This window comes from Astatotilapia calliptera, chromosome 6 (genome assembly GCF_900246225.1).
Source record: "Astatotilapia calliptera chromosome 6, fAstCal1.2, whole genome shotgun sequence".
Taxonomy (NCBI): Eukaryota; Metazoa; Chordata; class Actinopteri; order Cichliformes; family Cichlidae; genus Astatotilapia; species Astatotilapia calliptera.
In genome coordinates this window covers 30214264-30228789 of record NC_039307.1, presented here as the reverse complement: position 1 = coordinate 30228789, position 14526 = coordinate 30214264, and the positions used below count along the sequence as shown (strand labels likewise).

General features: G+C 39.4%; 1 protein-coding gene across 1 annotated transcript; it reads left to right on the top strand.

Annotated features, from left to right (window-relative positions):
• On the top strand, positions 1-13254 carry LOC113024483 (perforin-1-like). Its single transcript, XM_026171615.1, has 10 exons — positions 1-65; positions 1319-1597; positions 1687-1766; positions 2063-2075; positions 2403-2560; positions 2639-2777; positions 2876-2956; positions 3622-4115; positions 7531-7624; positions 12544-13254. The coding sequence occupies exons 2-10, from the start codon at positions 1334-1336 to the stop codon at positions 12751-12753; spliced, it is 1533 nt and encodes a 510-aa protein (XP_026027400.1). The 5' UTR covers positions 1-65; positions 1319-1333; the 3' UTR covers positions 12754-13254.
• Positions 13255-14526: the final 1272 nt, after the last annotated feature.

Sequence of the window (14526 nt, the reverse complement as noted above, 5' to 3'; positions counted from 1 at the left end):
CACGAACAGAATTTCACTTTGCATTTGGATGCGTTTTTCATAACAGCTTGCCAGTTCATGAGAACGTGAGTACTAATTACATTTATTTAAGTTATCTATTAGCACACATAACCTCATTCTGAGTGGTTCTCTGGCAAGTGGAAGGATATTAACAAAATAAAGGGATTTTGCCTTCCAGTAAAACTGCTAACGAGCTGGATCTGGAATTTGGGTGCGTTTCAGGTTTGGTGGTGGGTTGTTGGATCCACTGCCAGTAGTCCAGTGGATCACTCCTCAGGCAAATCCTTCGCTCCACACTCAGCCGAGTCTACTACACTTGATCTGTCGGCCAGCACTGCAAATTGCAAATTTACCTCTCAGCCAATCATATGCCAACTTGGCCTGACCTGGCTCCATGTCTTTGGGCCAAGTGTTTTTGTTCTGGCACGCAATGTTAGGCTCACAACAGATAAAATTTTGTTATCTGTAGCTTTAGCTGAGAACAGTCTGAACCGATTACAACAGCGTGACTCTTAGTGAAAGACTCAGGGTTTCAAATGGACCTGCCAGGAGTCCAGACTTATCACCCTAAGCAATGCAAAAAATGGCTGAGGAGATGCCAAACTATCTGGCAGCAGAAACCCTTTCAGAAAATATGACAAAACCAACTAGTGAACAAAAAATATTTGGATTTCAAAACCCAAAAACAAAGAGTGCTATTGAAAGATGAGGTGATGCAACACATGCTGCATGTGCTGTCCATAATTTTTTAACACGTGTTTCTGGCATGAAAGTAAATATTATATTTTTTTACATAAAACATGTCTCAGTCTTTTAAATATGGTACATTTACTATTTTCAGTTAAGCATAGAGTTTAAATGGTATTCACTCTGCTTTCATTAAATTGTACACAGCTTCCCAGCTGTTTTGGAAATGAATTTGAACTATTGTTACAAATACAGTGAAAAGATTAAAAGATTTTTTCATATACAGGATAATATGTTTAAATTGAGCTTAAGCTTAGTTTGGTTTCAGCACACCCTTTTTCATCTATAACAGCTTCAACTCTTCTAGGAAGACTTTCCACCAGCTTCGGAATGCTTTTATGGTAATTTATATCCAATCTTCCGGAAATGCATTTGTCAGACACTGACTTGCAGTATCTGCTCTAATTCAACCCAAAGATGTTTTATCAGAAAAATAATCCCACAAATTTCAACTTTAGTATATTTCATAGCTATGCATTTTTGGGTACAAAACTAAAGTTACGAAATATGTGTTGCTGTCTAAAAGAAAATATGGAGCTAAATGAAAATCCTTCTCTCTCCCACCTTTCAGTCTGTGACTGAAGCCATGCTCTTCTTTTCAACCCCACCTCCTCTCTGCCTGATCCTCCTTCTGTCATACATCTCCCCTGTTCTCTCCTGTCAAACTGGGAACAACAGCGAGTGCGAGTCTGCTCCCTTTGTACCAGGTCACAACCTGGTGGGGGAGGGATTCGACTTGGTCACCCTGAGGCGAACATCAGCCTATGTGGTTGATGTGAGGACCTACATGACTCCAAACGGCCACTGTACTCTCTGTACCAACCCCCTTCAAGGCAACAGGCTGCAGAAAGTAAAATAAATAATTCTGTGCAGTGAGTTAAACATGGCTTACACATAGCTTGTACTTATTAATCATGGTATTCTGTCTTCTATTTTCAGGTGCCAGTCTCTGTAGTGGACTGGCGTGCATTCAGCCAGTGCAGCACTCCGGTTGACAGCAGTGTACACGACAATGTTGGGTATAGTATTATAACATGTTATAATTACTAAAAGACTAACAGCCTTCATGTCTTTGATGTAACACAGACTTGTGCCTCACCATAAAAGCTAGCATCAAATTTGCCATGGACAAATAAAATAATGTAACAATATTCTTCTGGATCCTAATTTGTCTTTAATATCTTTAATAAAGTGTAAAAGCTAAATGTCCCATTAACATTCTCTGTCAATTTATGAACAGAAAATTTGATAAACTGTTTGAAGAAATCAGTAGTGAAATTTAACAGAGATCCCTTCCTTTGCATTGTATCCACAGCTCACTGATGACGGTATGAAACATATTACACCTATTATTGACATACAATTAATACTTTAGTCAATTAAATAATAAAACACTGCTTGCTGATTTTTTTTAATCTCCAGCATGGCACTAAAGAAAACATGAAATCTTAAATAATTCATATCTCAACATATTTAATTTCACCCAATGCTAAAACGTATCTGTTGTTAAATGAAAAATATAATTTTCTTTTAATAATGTGATCAGGAATCCATGACAAATGAGATACAGCATCTGAACAAAGGAACCTAGAAAAAAAAGAAGTGATTATGTTACGTTCCCCTAATTGATGTAACTTATAATGTATGTAATGCAGGCTGTGCTTGATCACGATGGCCTAAATTTGAATATAGTTCTGGGTGATCGCTTGTTTGTGGGAGGAACACGTTCCGAAGCATTTAAATTTGCTGTAGCCAGGGCTGAAGAGGATCGGTACACCTTCAGTGTACATGGCATCACCTGCAAATATTATAGGTAGGCTCTGAAAATAAGTTCCTGTCAGTTAGTTTGTTTCAGTTAAGATAATTACCTAATTAGTCTCTTTGTGTCTAGTTTCCGTGTAGCAAGCAGACCACCTTTAAGCCCAGAGTTCAAGAGGGATGTGGACAATCTGCCAAGTCACTACAATTCCTACACCAGCGATCAGTATGACAGACTGATAAAAACCTATGGCACGCACTACATCCACAAGGTTAAGACACACACGCACGTGCGCACGCACGCACGCGCGCACGCACGCACACACACACACACACTTTTTTTAAAAGATAACAATATACCAAATTGCAGGTTTTCCTTGGGGGCCAACTAAGAAGAATCACAGCTGCACGAACCTGTTTGTCCACCCTGAACAAGTTCAACTCACATGAGGTACATGTACATGAAGCAGATGTGCCTGTCCACAGACTGCACACACTCCACTTACACACATTACGTTACCACTGCCATGAAAGACCCGGTGCGCACAGATTTACAGTAATGGCAGTCGTCTGTGTCTAGTCTGTGTCTAGTCGATGATTAAACTAAATTGTTTAAATTACATTCAATCATTGTGGAATTTCACATCCAACAAATCCAACTATGAATAGTGGTGCACATTGAAAACAATGCAAGCTCAATAATGATTTTAGTTCTGTATGTAATTGTTCTTTGCCCTCAGTAACCTTATTAAAAAATCTTATTCTAAATAAAGTATACGCAGATCAGTTAGACCTTCAGTTAGATGATCTTTTCCAGACAAAATCTAATGTATTCTGTCATATAACATGCTGAGTATGATGAAGGAAAAAACATCTTCTGCTATAAAACAAGATAAACTGGATCAGATCAAAACATAAATGTCTTTAATTTTCTGCATTGCTTCCTGACTGAAGAATTGTAAAATTTTATTATGTCTATAGTTAAATATCTACTATTTTACCAAAAATCTTCTTCTAGCTGCCAATGATAAGTGGTGGAGAAAACCATTATTTTAGGAAAAGCAGCAATAAAATACCGAAATATAGCTACATGGCATTTGTGTTTCTCTCTTTCAGGTTCACGCCTGTTTATCGAAGGGATTTTCGGTTGGCTTGGGGAAGGAAAAATTATATAGTGTTGAACAGTCTTGTATGAAGGTCCTACAAAACCAGGATTACACTACTAGGTATGGTGCTGGTCTCCATCAACACCACACTGAGGTGATAGGAGGCAATGATTGGTCAGGGGATTTTGCCCTCAATGTTGATGACTCCGTGGGCTTCAGAAACTGGCTGAACAGCTTGAAGAATCTCCCAGATACTGTTTCGTACTCCCTTCTGGCACTGTATGAGCTGATGCCAACTGAGGCAAAAAAGGAAGGGGTAAAGACTGCCTTGAATGCGTACTTATTTGATAACATCGCGCTTTCCTTAGAAAAAAACCCAACTTGTCAGGACCTTGATAACCTGGATACAAAGTGCTGTCCTATAAAGCATAAGAGGGGAGTACTGGTTGTGAACAAAATTCAAGCCTGGGATCTGTCGGGAGACACTTGGGGTACGTCTGACAGGTGAGTAAGCTGAGGTCAGGACCTGAAAGTTGATAGAATGTTTTTAAATTCTCAGAATACCAGGACATCTTGAGTTGTTTCCTTATCCAAAACCAGGATAATTAAATTCACAGTTTGTGTCCCTGCAGAAGGACTGGCCTGTATCCCACCTCAGTGGGCTCACATCTCATGTGCTACCCACTGCTTTGGCACGATGCTTTGCCCTAATAATATGCCCTAATAAATATAGGAAAGTACAAGGAGCATCATTTTGGTTCAGTTTCAAGAATTCAGCTACTTGAATCATTGTTAAAATCATCTGTAATATATATATGTACTGAGATTGTAGATTACATTTGTGTAACTATAGTCACCAGGGACAATCCTGTACTGTTTGTTAGGAACATTTGGGGCTAAAATACATAAATGATCTACACAGCTTGAATTGGTAGTTATATCCAGTCTATGTAAGCTTGGTCAGTTTAACAAACATTTTATGAGGAGATGGCAGTTACAGTGAATTTACAGTGGTTAGACAGTGATTAGTAAGCAACAGAGCCACTATGACTGAGCTTGTGAGAGTGAGTGGATTTAAGAAAGTAGGTGACTGTTGCTGTTTGTCATGTACCTGCACAAGGAAAGTCAATGCACACTGTGTGCTACCACTTTCCTCTTCCAGTCTGGAAAGAGATAACTTTCATTTTGTCAGCCGTTCATGTAAAGTCAGGTTGTTGAATGAAGCAATTAAAAATGTTTACATGTACAGTCACTGCAGATTTCTGTGCACAAGTCTTAGCTGTGGATCGCTGTATGTGTTCATGTGTCCTTCAAGTACGCCAGTGTCTTTAAAGTGCAAAGGCATGCAGGTTACCTGAACTATACGTTTTCTGTTGGTGCATCAAAATGGCATTTTACCCAGTGATGTTGAGGTTCCCCATTCAAGGTGATTCAGTCTTAGGTATTGATTTGGTCATCTTACCCACTCATCATTGTCTGCACCAAAGCTTCTATCGCCACATGCAAACCCACATGGAAAAGATGTATATAAATCTTCTAAAGTTTATATCTGTCTTGTGTGAAACTTGTATGAAAAGCATACAAGAGTGAAAACAGACATAAGATCCCTTAAAAAAATCATATAAATGAAACTTGTATACTTACTAGAACAATATATGAAAGTGGCCACTTTCATGAGTAAATCACATAAGCCTTATATGATGTGATTCTAATTACAGTGTTCTATCGCCCACCTAAAGATAATGACTTTCCTACTTAATACTAGCTGTGTATCAAAAGATTTATTAGAATCGAGAGCATACAGACAAGATGTGAACTTTCATTATACAGAACTTTATTTAATGTGATGGATGTTCTTGAGCACAGGCACACAGCTCTTAAATGTTTGGCTCAATTTGGGAAAGGTCTTAAATTGTTTTCCACAGAAAGTCTTCTTCTGTATTTTGTTTTCATGTTTGTTAAAGCAGAAAATCCACTTTTGCATAAGTGTGTGGTGGCCAAAGGCATCAGTCTTGACAGCACGCTTAGCCAACGCAGGGTTTTCAGTGCACAGTACTATCCAGAAATCTGCCAGGGTCTTTTGAGCACATTCAACTTTTAGAAACCTATCTCAGGCGATCTCAATCAGGCTATCCTGGTCAGCCACTGATAATAAAGTAGGCATGGCCTTGAATACGTGACACATCCAGTCATTTGACCCTTCCGTTTCTGGAAAGTATTGGCATAACTGCGCCACCAGCTCCTCAAGGTGCATGTTACAGTTGTGCTTCACACTGTGTGAGTGTGAGATAATTTAAGCACAGAAAATCATGCAGCACGGGAAAGACTTCTGTGTTGTTTGTGTCCATGGAGTTCTTCCAAAGGTTTAACTCCTTTATCAGGGCCTCAACTTTATTCTGAACATTGAATATGGTTGCAGAAACACCTTGTAATCCGAGACGGAGCTTGTTCAGACAAGAAAATGTGTAAGCCACAGATAAGCCAGGCACGTAAGGTACTCTTCATTATGCAAATGTTCAGGCAGCTCAGAGGGATAGTTACAGAAGAAAACTTTAAGTTCATCCCTCAGCTCAAAGAAATGGGTCAGCACTTTCTTGATAGCCAGTGAACCTCTCTGTGCAGTAATAAAGTCTCATGTTCCCTGCTTATTTGTTGCATTGGAGCCTGGCTTTCACAAAGTTAACCATTTTTACAGTGGTGTCCAAAACATGTTTCAGATGGACGGGTATTCAAGGACTGCCTTTTATCACCTAAGAAGCATCGCTAAAATCATACGAGTTTCATAACTTGACACTCCAGAGGTTCTTGTCCGTGCATTTGTGTCTTCACGCATTAATTATTGTAACGCTGTCCTTTCTGGGCTACCAAAGAAAAGTTTTTGACGTTTACAGATGGTACAAAATGCAGCTGCTCACATTTTAACCAAAACTGGGAAATATGAGCACATTACTCCGGTACTGAAATCTCTTACTGGGTGCCTTGTCAGGTTTAAGAAGATTTTAAGGTGCTGTTGCTCACCTAAAAGGGTTTAAATGGTTTGGCACCCTCATATCTCTCTGAACTTGGCACCTCTATGTTCCTTCCCATGCTCTCCAATCTCAATACTCTGGCCTTCTAAAGTTTCCTAAAGCCAGGAGAAAAACTGTTGGGACCATGCTTTTTCTTTTTTCAAAGCTAAGTTAAAGACCCACTTGTTCACCCTATTCTACGTGTCATAATGCAGATGAATAATGGCTCAAACCCTACAGCCAAAGCAACCCAGCAGTTTATTAAAGCGAAAAAGTGGAATATTCTTGAACGGCTAAGTCGGTCAAGTAATCTCAACCTAAGTGAGCATTTCACTTCAGACAGACTAAACTTTGGACACAAAGACCCACAAACAAACAGCAACTGAAATCTGCTGCTGTAAAGGCCTGGAAGAGCATTAAAAAGAAGGAAATCCTGTATCTGGTGATGTCAACCAAGTATTAGAAACAAATATTTTATCTTGAGTTATTTAATTTGTCCACTTACTTTTGAGCCCCTGAAATGAAGGGATTGTGTTAACAACATGCTTTAGTTTCTCACATTTTCTGCAATCTTTTTATTCAGATACTGCATCTCAGTTGTTTCATTTAAAGTTTATTGTGGTAATGTACAGAACCAAAAATGGAAAAAAGCTGTCTTTTTCTAAATATTTATGGATCTAACTGTACCTTGTTACCTTGCTGCTTAGCTGCTTCTTGATTGCTTTGGCAGATTTAAATTTTTTTTAACCCAAATGGTTTGTTAGCTTTCTCTTTTCTTTATCGCCTGTTCTACTCTGCCCTCTTCATGCCTGTGAACTTCTTGCACAGGATGCTTCACAATGCTAAAAGCATTTCCTTCAAGCAGTAATATTTAATCAACTTGTCCTCTTTGTTTCTTTACTTCTTCACAGCTATGTTGTATTAAAGATTGATTCCGTCAGAGGCAGGACTAAAATGATCGAGTCAAACGACCCTACTTGGACTGGTGACTATTTGCTCGGCACGGTCAGTAAACTTTTTTAAGGAAGATTAAAGCTGTTTTTCATATTTGTGTCTTTTTATCCTATAATTATTTCTTTCTGTATATTTAATTGTCAAAAATATCTTATTGTCAGATGTCTGGGTCTATGACCCAGATATTTTAGCTTATTTTCTATTTGATTCGTTCTTTGGGTTTTAATGATTTAAGTTTTATACATTTTAGTCTTGAGTTTACTTCTTGTTGTGTCTCCAAGTTTATATTCATATTCTGGTTTATTTTGTTCTTGTCAACTAGGCCCCTTTTGTGTCTTTGTCTCTCATGAGAGTCTGTCATGTCATATGTCTTTACGTCTTCCTCTGTGTGTGTGTTCAGGTCTCTCACTTTCTCACTCTCAGTTTGGGATTTTCCAATTAAAATCAATTTTTAGCTTAAATAACACAATATTCATTAAATCCTGAATCAATTTTTAAATCTAAATGTATTTTGCCAGAAATGCCAGAATCTCAGGTTAAAACTCACAAAACTATTTCAACAACCACCAAACAGCTAAAACAGTGAGAGCAGGGCCCTATTTCAGGAAGCCGGTTTAGAGCAAAATCTGAGTAAGTATACCCTGAGTTAACGAAAACTCTGGGTTTTCGGTTTCACAAAGCGAGTTTAGATTAATTCTGAGCGAGTTACTATGACAACACACTCCGTGAAGCTAACCTGCCCCCTAGCAGGTTTACTTCAACTAACCCTAACTTTCTCCGCCTCTTTGTCGGAAACCTGACTGTAGGAAGTGTCAGACATGGCGTGTCTCTTCCTTGAAGAGCCAGTAGATGTTGAAGCCCAAATTCTCCGCAGAGCTCTCCGCCGGGAGAGAGTGATTAGAGCGCGTTTGGACATTTTATCATTTCCTGATGATTTCCTGTGTGAACGTTACCGTTTTTCAGCACAATCTATAATTTATTTGAATAACATCCTCAGGCCTAATATTGCTCATGTGACACATCGCGGACATTGTCTCAGTTCTGTACATATTATTTGTATTGCACTTCGGTTTTTTGCAAACGGGAGCTTTCTGTATAATATTGGTGACGCTGAGCACGTTTCCAAGGCTACCGTCTGTCGGGCAGTCAGGAATGTTACAGCTGCACTGAAACGTCTCCTGTACACGTTTGTGGTGTTCCCCGGTCATAGACCCACAAGATTTATCAAAGAGGGATGCCACAAAATTGCAGGTATCAGGATGAACAAAACTTAATTCATGATGTGGTGATACTTGAACTACTACTTAAATTTTACATTTATTCCCACGGTTCCCAGGCGTGATTGGCTGTATAGATGGCACTCACATTCCAATCATTGCTCCTTCAGTAAATGAAGGAGACTATGTGAACAGGAAGTCTTTCCACAGCATTAATGTACAGGTACATAGTTCCCTGTAGCATTTCAAACTAACAAATTATTTCATTATAGTAATGGATGCTAATTTGTGTTCTCTGCACTGTGAAGATCATATGTGATGCTGCCAACATTATCACAAATGTGGAAGCCAACTGCTCAGCCTCTGTGAGTGGTGGTGGTGGACGACCCCCACCTGTTTTTCAGGCCTCCGCTTTTTTTCTGTTGGCTATAACGGGTCACATTTGAGCATACAGAGTAAGCAAATATGTACTTGTAATGTGCTCAGATAATTTCAATAAGTGCTTACAGAAAGAAAATTAATGTAGCCTCTAACTGCAATTGATTTATATAGGACAAACAGACCAAGCACTATGGCTCATAATACAATTACACCTTACCTGTTTGGACTATATTTTTATATTTCATTTTTACTTGCTGCCAGGAACGTTTGGGGCCTGTTGGGTTGCACCTGCGCTCACATCACATCACAAAATAAAATGTATGAAATAAAAAATAAAATAAAATATAATAAAATAACGTGTTAAATGGGTGGAAATCCCTAGATCAATGTTTAAATTAACACTCATGCATTGACTCTGTCGGCCATGTTTTGCCATGCATGCTCCCTTTCTTTTGCAGCTGAGGCTGTGTTACTTTTTTTCCGCAAAATTTGCATGTTATCGCCCACCCCCGTGACATCACGCTCCAAAGCCCTATACTGCCATCAGAATTTCGGCCTCAAGCGCTGTAAAATACATTGACCGCGCCTTCTTTCCCTCCGTCTCCATGGTGACTCGCTTAATCTGTGCTCCACTAATCAGGGCTTTATGTATCCTCGTGCGTGCGCTTAACTTGGGGTTAAAGCAACTCCGCGTTGATTGAACTAATTGTTATCAGCCTTTCTGAAACCGAATATTCCGAGTTGGACAGTTCGGGGTTACTCAACCCTGAGTATCGTTTTTCACTCTGTTTTCTAAACCGGCTTCCTGAAATAGGGCCCAGGTAAACGGATTCTGCACAAAGATGTAAACACAAAGCTTGGACGCGACACATCAGAATCTGTGAAATGTCTTTTTCTCAACCAACAGACTCCTGTTTTTTTTTGACAGTCACTCTTCCTGTGTTCAGTGTGAAGTGAGCTTTTGAGTCTTACAGTTTTTTCTGATTGCTTAAGCACATTTTTTGTAACTATTGGCTAATTTTGCAAAACTCTTCACACAAATAAGAAAACCTGTCACCCAATAATCAAAACATTGTAGTTCTCTTGCAAAAGCAAACACAGCTAGATTAACTCTTCACACCTTCGTAAAAATGGTGTTTCCGTATCAAACAGCCATAATGACTATATGGGTTACTTGGTCTGCAGTGAACATGCTTCCTCTGCCCCCAGCATCTGGTCATCTAGCAATTCTGTAAAGTAACAATTTCAGTATTTTTACATCAATGGTATTGGTGTGTTTCTCATTGGCATATGGCAGTGCTACAAATCTTTGTGCGAAGTGACTGTACTAACCGATTCTCATTTCAAGATGTCCTTATGGTACTTGCTACAGTGTAGCGGCTCGAGTTAGGCTGGACCCGTTGGCCAGCTACCCTCAGGGTCATTCCACGGTTGATTACATGGTCCACTATTGTAGCTCTGATGTCATCAGCAATTCTATTTCTTACTCTTCCTACCCTTCCTCTCCCCCCTCCTCATCTTCCTCTTGCTCCTCCTTGTCCTTGTCGTCCTCTTCATCCTACTTCTTCACCTCCACGTCCTCTTCCTCGGCCTCCTCTACTTCTCACTCTTTCTGCTCCCTCCATTGTACTGGATTGGATTGCTGATTGCAAAGTGAACTAATTATCTAAAAAAGTTTTCACATGTGAAAGTGTGCCAGACAGTTGGCAAATTAGTGTTAATGATAGCCATACATGTGTATACTTTTGCTAGGAGTGTGCTGGAAATTTGGTAATTGAGTGTTGTGCAGTGGATTGTGCCTACAGTTTTGCAAAGTGTGTGTTACAAAATTGCAAACTGAGTGCAAAGCAGTTTTTGTGCTTTTAGTTTTGCAAACTCAGTGAGTGGTTTTGCTATAAGTCTGAATAGTTTTAGAGATAAGATAAGATAAGATAGAACTTTATTAATCCCTCGGGTGGGTTCCTCTGGGAAATTCGACTTCCAAAAAAAGCACAGCAACGACCAAAGTTACAGTTACAGAACTGTTATATATATATATATATACACACACACACACACACACACACACACACACACACACACACACACACACACACACACACACACACACACACACACACATATATAAATACAGAGACAAATATAAATAAAATATACAAAGGGGATAAATAGAATAAATAGGAATAAAAAATAAAAATACAAGTGAATTGCACATTTCAAGTATTGAGTCTATTGCACTGTTGACTATTTACAAAAAGTATTGCACAAGGTATTGTACAGTGAGGTGCAGAGGCACTACAGCTTAGTTGTTCCCCCCTCCTTTGTCCTCCTGTTTCCCCTCCCTCTCCCCTCCAGAGAGGAGTTAAACAGTCTGATGGCGTGTGGGACAAAGGAGTTTTTAAGTCTGTTAGTTCTTGTCTTGGGGAGAAGCAACCTGTCACTGAACAGACTCTTCTGGTTGTTTATGGCCGTGTGCAGAGGATGCCCAGCATTGTCCATAATGTCCATCAGTTTCTTTAATGTCCTTTTCTCTGCCACTGTCACCAGAGTGTCCAGCTTCATGCCGACCACAGATTGTGCTACAGGAATCACAGTTAGGGTTTAAGCATTCAGAAAAAACTGTAAACTGTTTTGGGAACATTACAAAAATGGCTTTAAATACAGGAGAGCAGGGTGTGAAATACAGTCTGAAGTTCTTGCACTTCCTGCACCACTGAGGAATCAAGTGTAAAAACAGCAGTATTGTCATCATAGACTAGTTTTTTGGGGATGCCCATACCCAAATAATTTATAAACATAAAGAACAAAATCGGTTTAAAATGATTTGCCATATTTGTTTATTTCCAAGCATGCACTGTGCAATCCCGTGGGAGCTTAAGAAATCAGATAAATGGTCTTTTTTATGACATCGACACACTGAATTGTATTCATAGGGAAAATTCTGAACCAAATAGCAGCCTTAGAATGAACACAAGCATTAATACGTTTATTCAGCAGCAATTAATGATCCACTGCATCCAGCACCTTAGACAGATCCACAGATAATATGGTACAATGCAATTCTGTGCTCAGAGCAGCTTTGTCTCTGTATCTGTATTACCTATTTGTTTGCTGTACTGCACAAGGTTTTACTTTACAATGGGACAGCTATATTTTGGTATCACAATTCATCAAACAGACCTTCTAATTTGGGGTGTGTATGAGAGCATTCATGTGTAATTGTGCAAAGAGTATGCTTTCAAGAATCAGTGTGATTAAATATTTTGCCCTTTAGGTCTGCTCTTCTCACCATTTCTATAACCCCCAAATCTCAGCTGAATATTTAAAGTATGAGTAAATCACATCTTGTTTTAATTTTTTTTTCTTATCAAGGTAAACACAGAGTCACTTTTGGAGGTCCAGATTTGGGACGAGGACCCATCCTATGATGATCTTTTAGTATCATGTCAGAAAGACCTGTGGGCGGGGAGCAACACATTTAGATGCCCATCCAGTGGAGGTCGCTTTGCGCTTCATTATACTCTGATCTGCGACCCTCATCTGACAGGAGAGAAGTGTGAGCGCTATAAACCTTCACCATAGTTACAAATGCTGTAACTAATATCTGTATCAGATCTGTTGAACTTACAACGTAAAGGATCACATGAGTTTATTTACAGATGAGTGTATGTACTTGATCTCTTAGCACTGGGATATGATATGATTCAGGTTTACTTCATGTAATGTATATTTTTATCACTTAGTTATTCATTGATCAAATAAATCATGATTATAGTCATTCACTGACTAGCATTACATATAGTTGAAATAAAAAAAGCACTTTCTAAATTTCAACATGTTAATTTTAAATATAGGTCTGTGAACACACATATCTAGAAAAGAAACCATCCATCATTTATATAATATTTTTTTTCATATAAATGAAGTAATTTACTGAAATGTGCAAACATACATAAAAATATAGTATATAAGACTGAAACAGATTGCATATTTAGGTTTGGGCTGTTTCTGGGGTTTCGGGGTACCTGAGGATATTTTAATTCTCATTCTAAAAAATAAAGCAATGGCTTATCAGACACTTTCCAGATGCTATTCCATGACTCCTGAATCAATGATGATCATTTTATGTGTTCATAATTCCCCAACACCACAGGGTGAATGCAGGCCCAAACTCTAACAAAAGAATTGCATAAATTGCTTTTGGAATTACAGCCACTTTTGTTTATAGTCCATTAGTTCAGAGATACAAATATAATTGGGCTATGAATTGAGAAACAATTTCAAGACCTTCTATTACTACATAAGACCTGGTTCATCATCATCATTCTATGATTAACAGCAATTACAATTAAGAATGTAAACCATTTTTAATTGACTCCAAGTGTTGCATATGTATTCTGCAGTTTTCCACAGGAACTCTCAATATGAGGGCCAAAGATACAGTTAGGTCCATATATATTTGGACACTTAAGTCAGCTTTATTTGTACACCACACTTACAAGACATCAAGTGTCGGCTTAAGTGCTGAACAGAGGGAAAATGCAGTCAAAAAAAGAATTAAAATAAATGGCGTAAAAAGATACACATACATACATACATTATATATATATATATAAAAAAACACCCAGCACGCCCCTGCGGGCGGTTTTATCCTTCAAGCTCGGGTCCTCTACCAGAGGCCTGGGAGCTTGAGGGTCCTGCGCAGTATCTTAGCTGTTCCCAGGACTGCGCTCTTCTGGACAGAGATCTCCGATGTTGTTCCCGGGATCTGCTGGAGCCACTCGCCTAGCTTGGGAGTCACCGCACCTAGTGCTCCGATTACCACGGGGACCACCGTTACCTTCACCCTCCACATCCTCTCGAGCTCTTCTCTGAGCCCTTGGTATTTCTCCAGCTTGTCGTGTTCCTTCTTCCTGATATTGCTGTCATTCGGAACCGCTACATCGATCACTACGGCCGTCTTCTTCTGTTTGTCTACCACCACTATGTCCGGTTGGTTAGCCACCACCATTTTGTCCGTCTGTATCTGGAAGTCCCACAGGATCTTAGCTCGGTCATTCTCCACCACCCTTGGGGGCATCTCCCATTTTGGACTTCCAGGTTATACTCGGCACAGATGTTCCTGTACACTATGCCGGCCACTTGGTTATGGCGTTCCATGTATGCCTTGCCTGCTAGCATCTTGCACCCTGCTGTTATGTGCTGGATTGTTTCTGGAGCATCTTTACACAGCCTGCACCTGGTGTCTTGCCTGGTGTGATAGACCCCAGCCTCTATGGATCTTGTACTCAGAGCTTGTTCTTGTGCTGCCATGATTAGTGCCTCTGTGCTGTCTTTCAGTCCAGCTTTGTCCAG

Excerpts from the sequence above, each read along its gene's own strand:
- LOC113024483 (XM_026171615.1), top strand. The coding sequence starts at position 1,334 with ATGCTCTTCTTTTCAACCCCACCTCCTCTCTGCCTGATCCTCCTTCTG. Across the intron at positions 1,598-1,686 it reads AAGGCAACAGGCTGCAGAAA|GTGCCAGTCTCTGTAGTGGA; the intron begins GTAAAATAAATA and ends TTCTATTTTCAG. Across the intron at positions 7,625-12,543 it reads GTGACTATTTGCTCGGCACG|GTAAACACAGAGTCACTTTT; the intron begins GTCAGTAAACTT and ends TTTCTTATCAAG.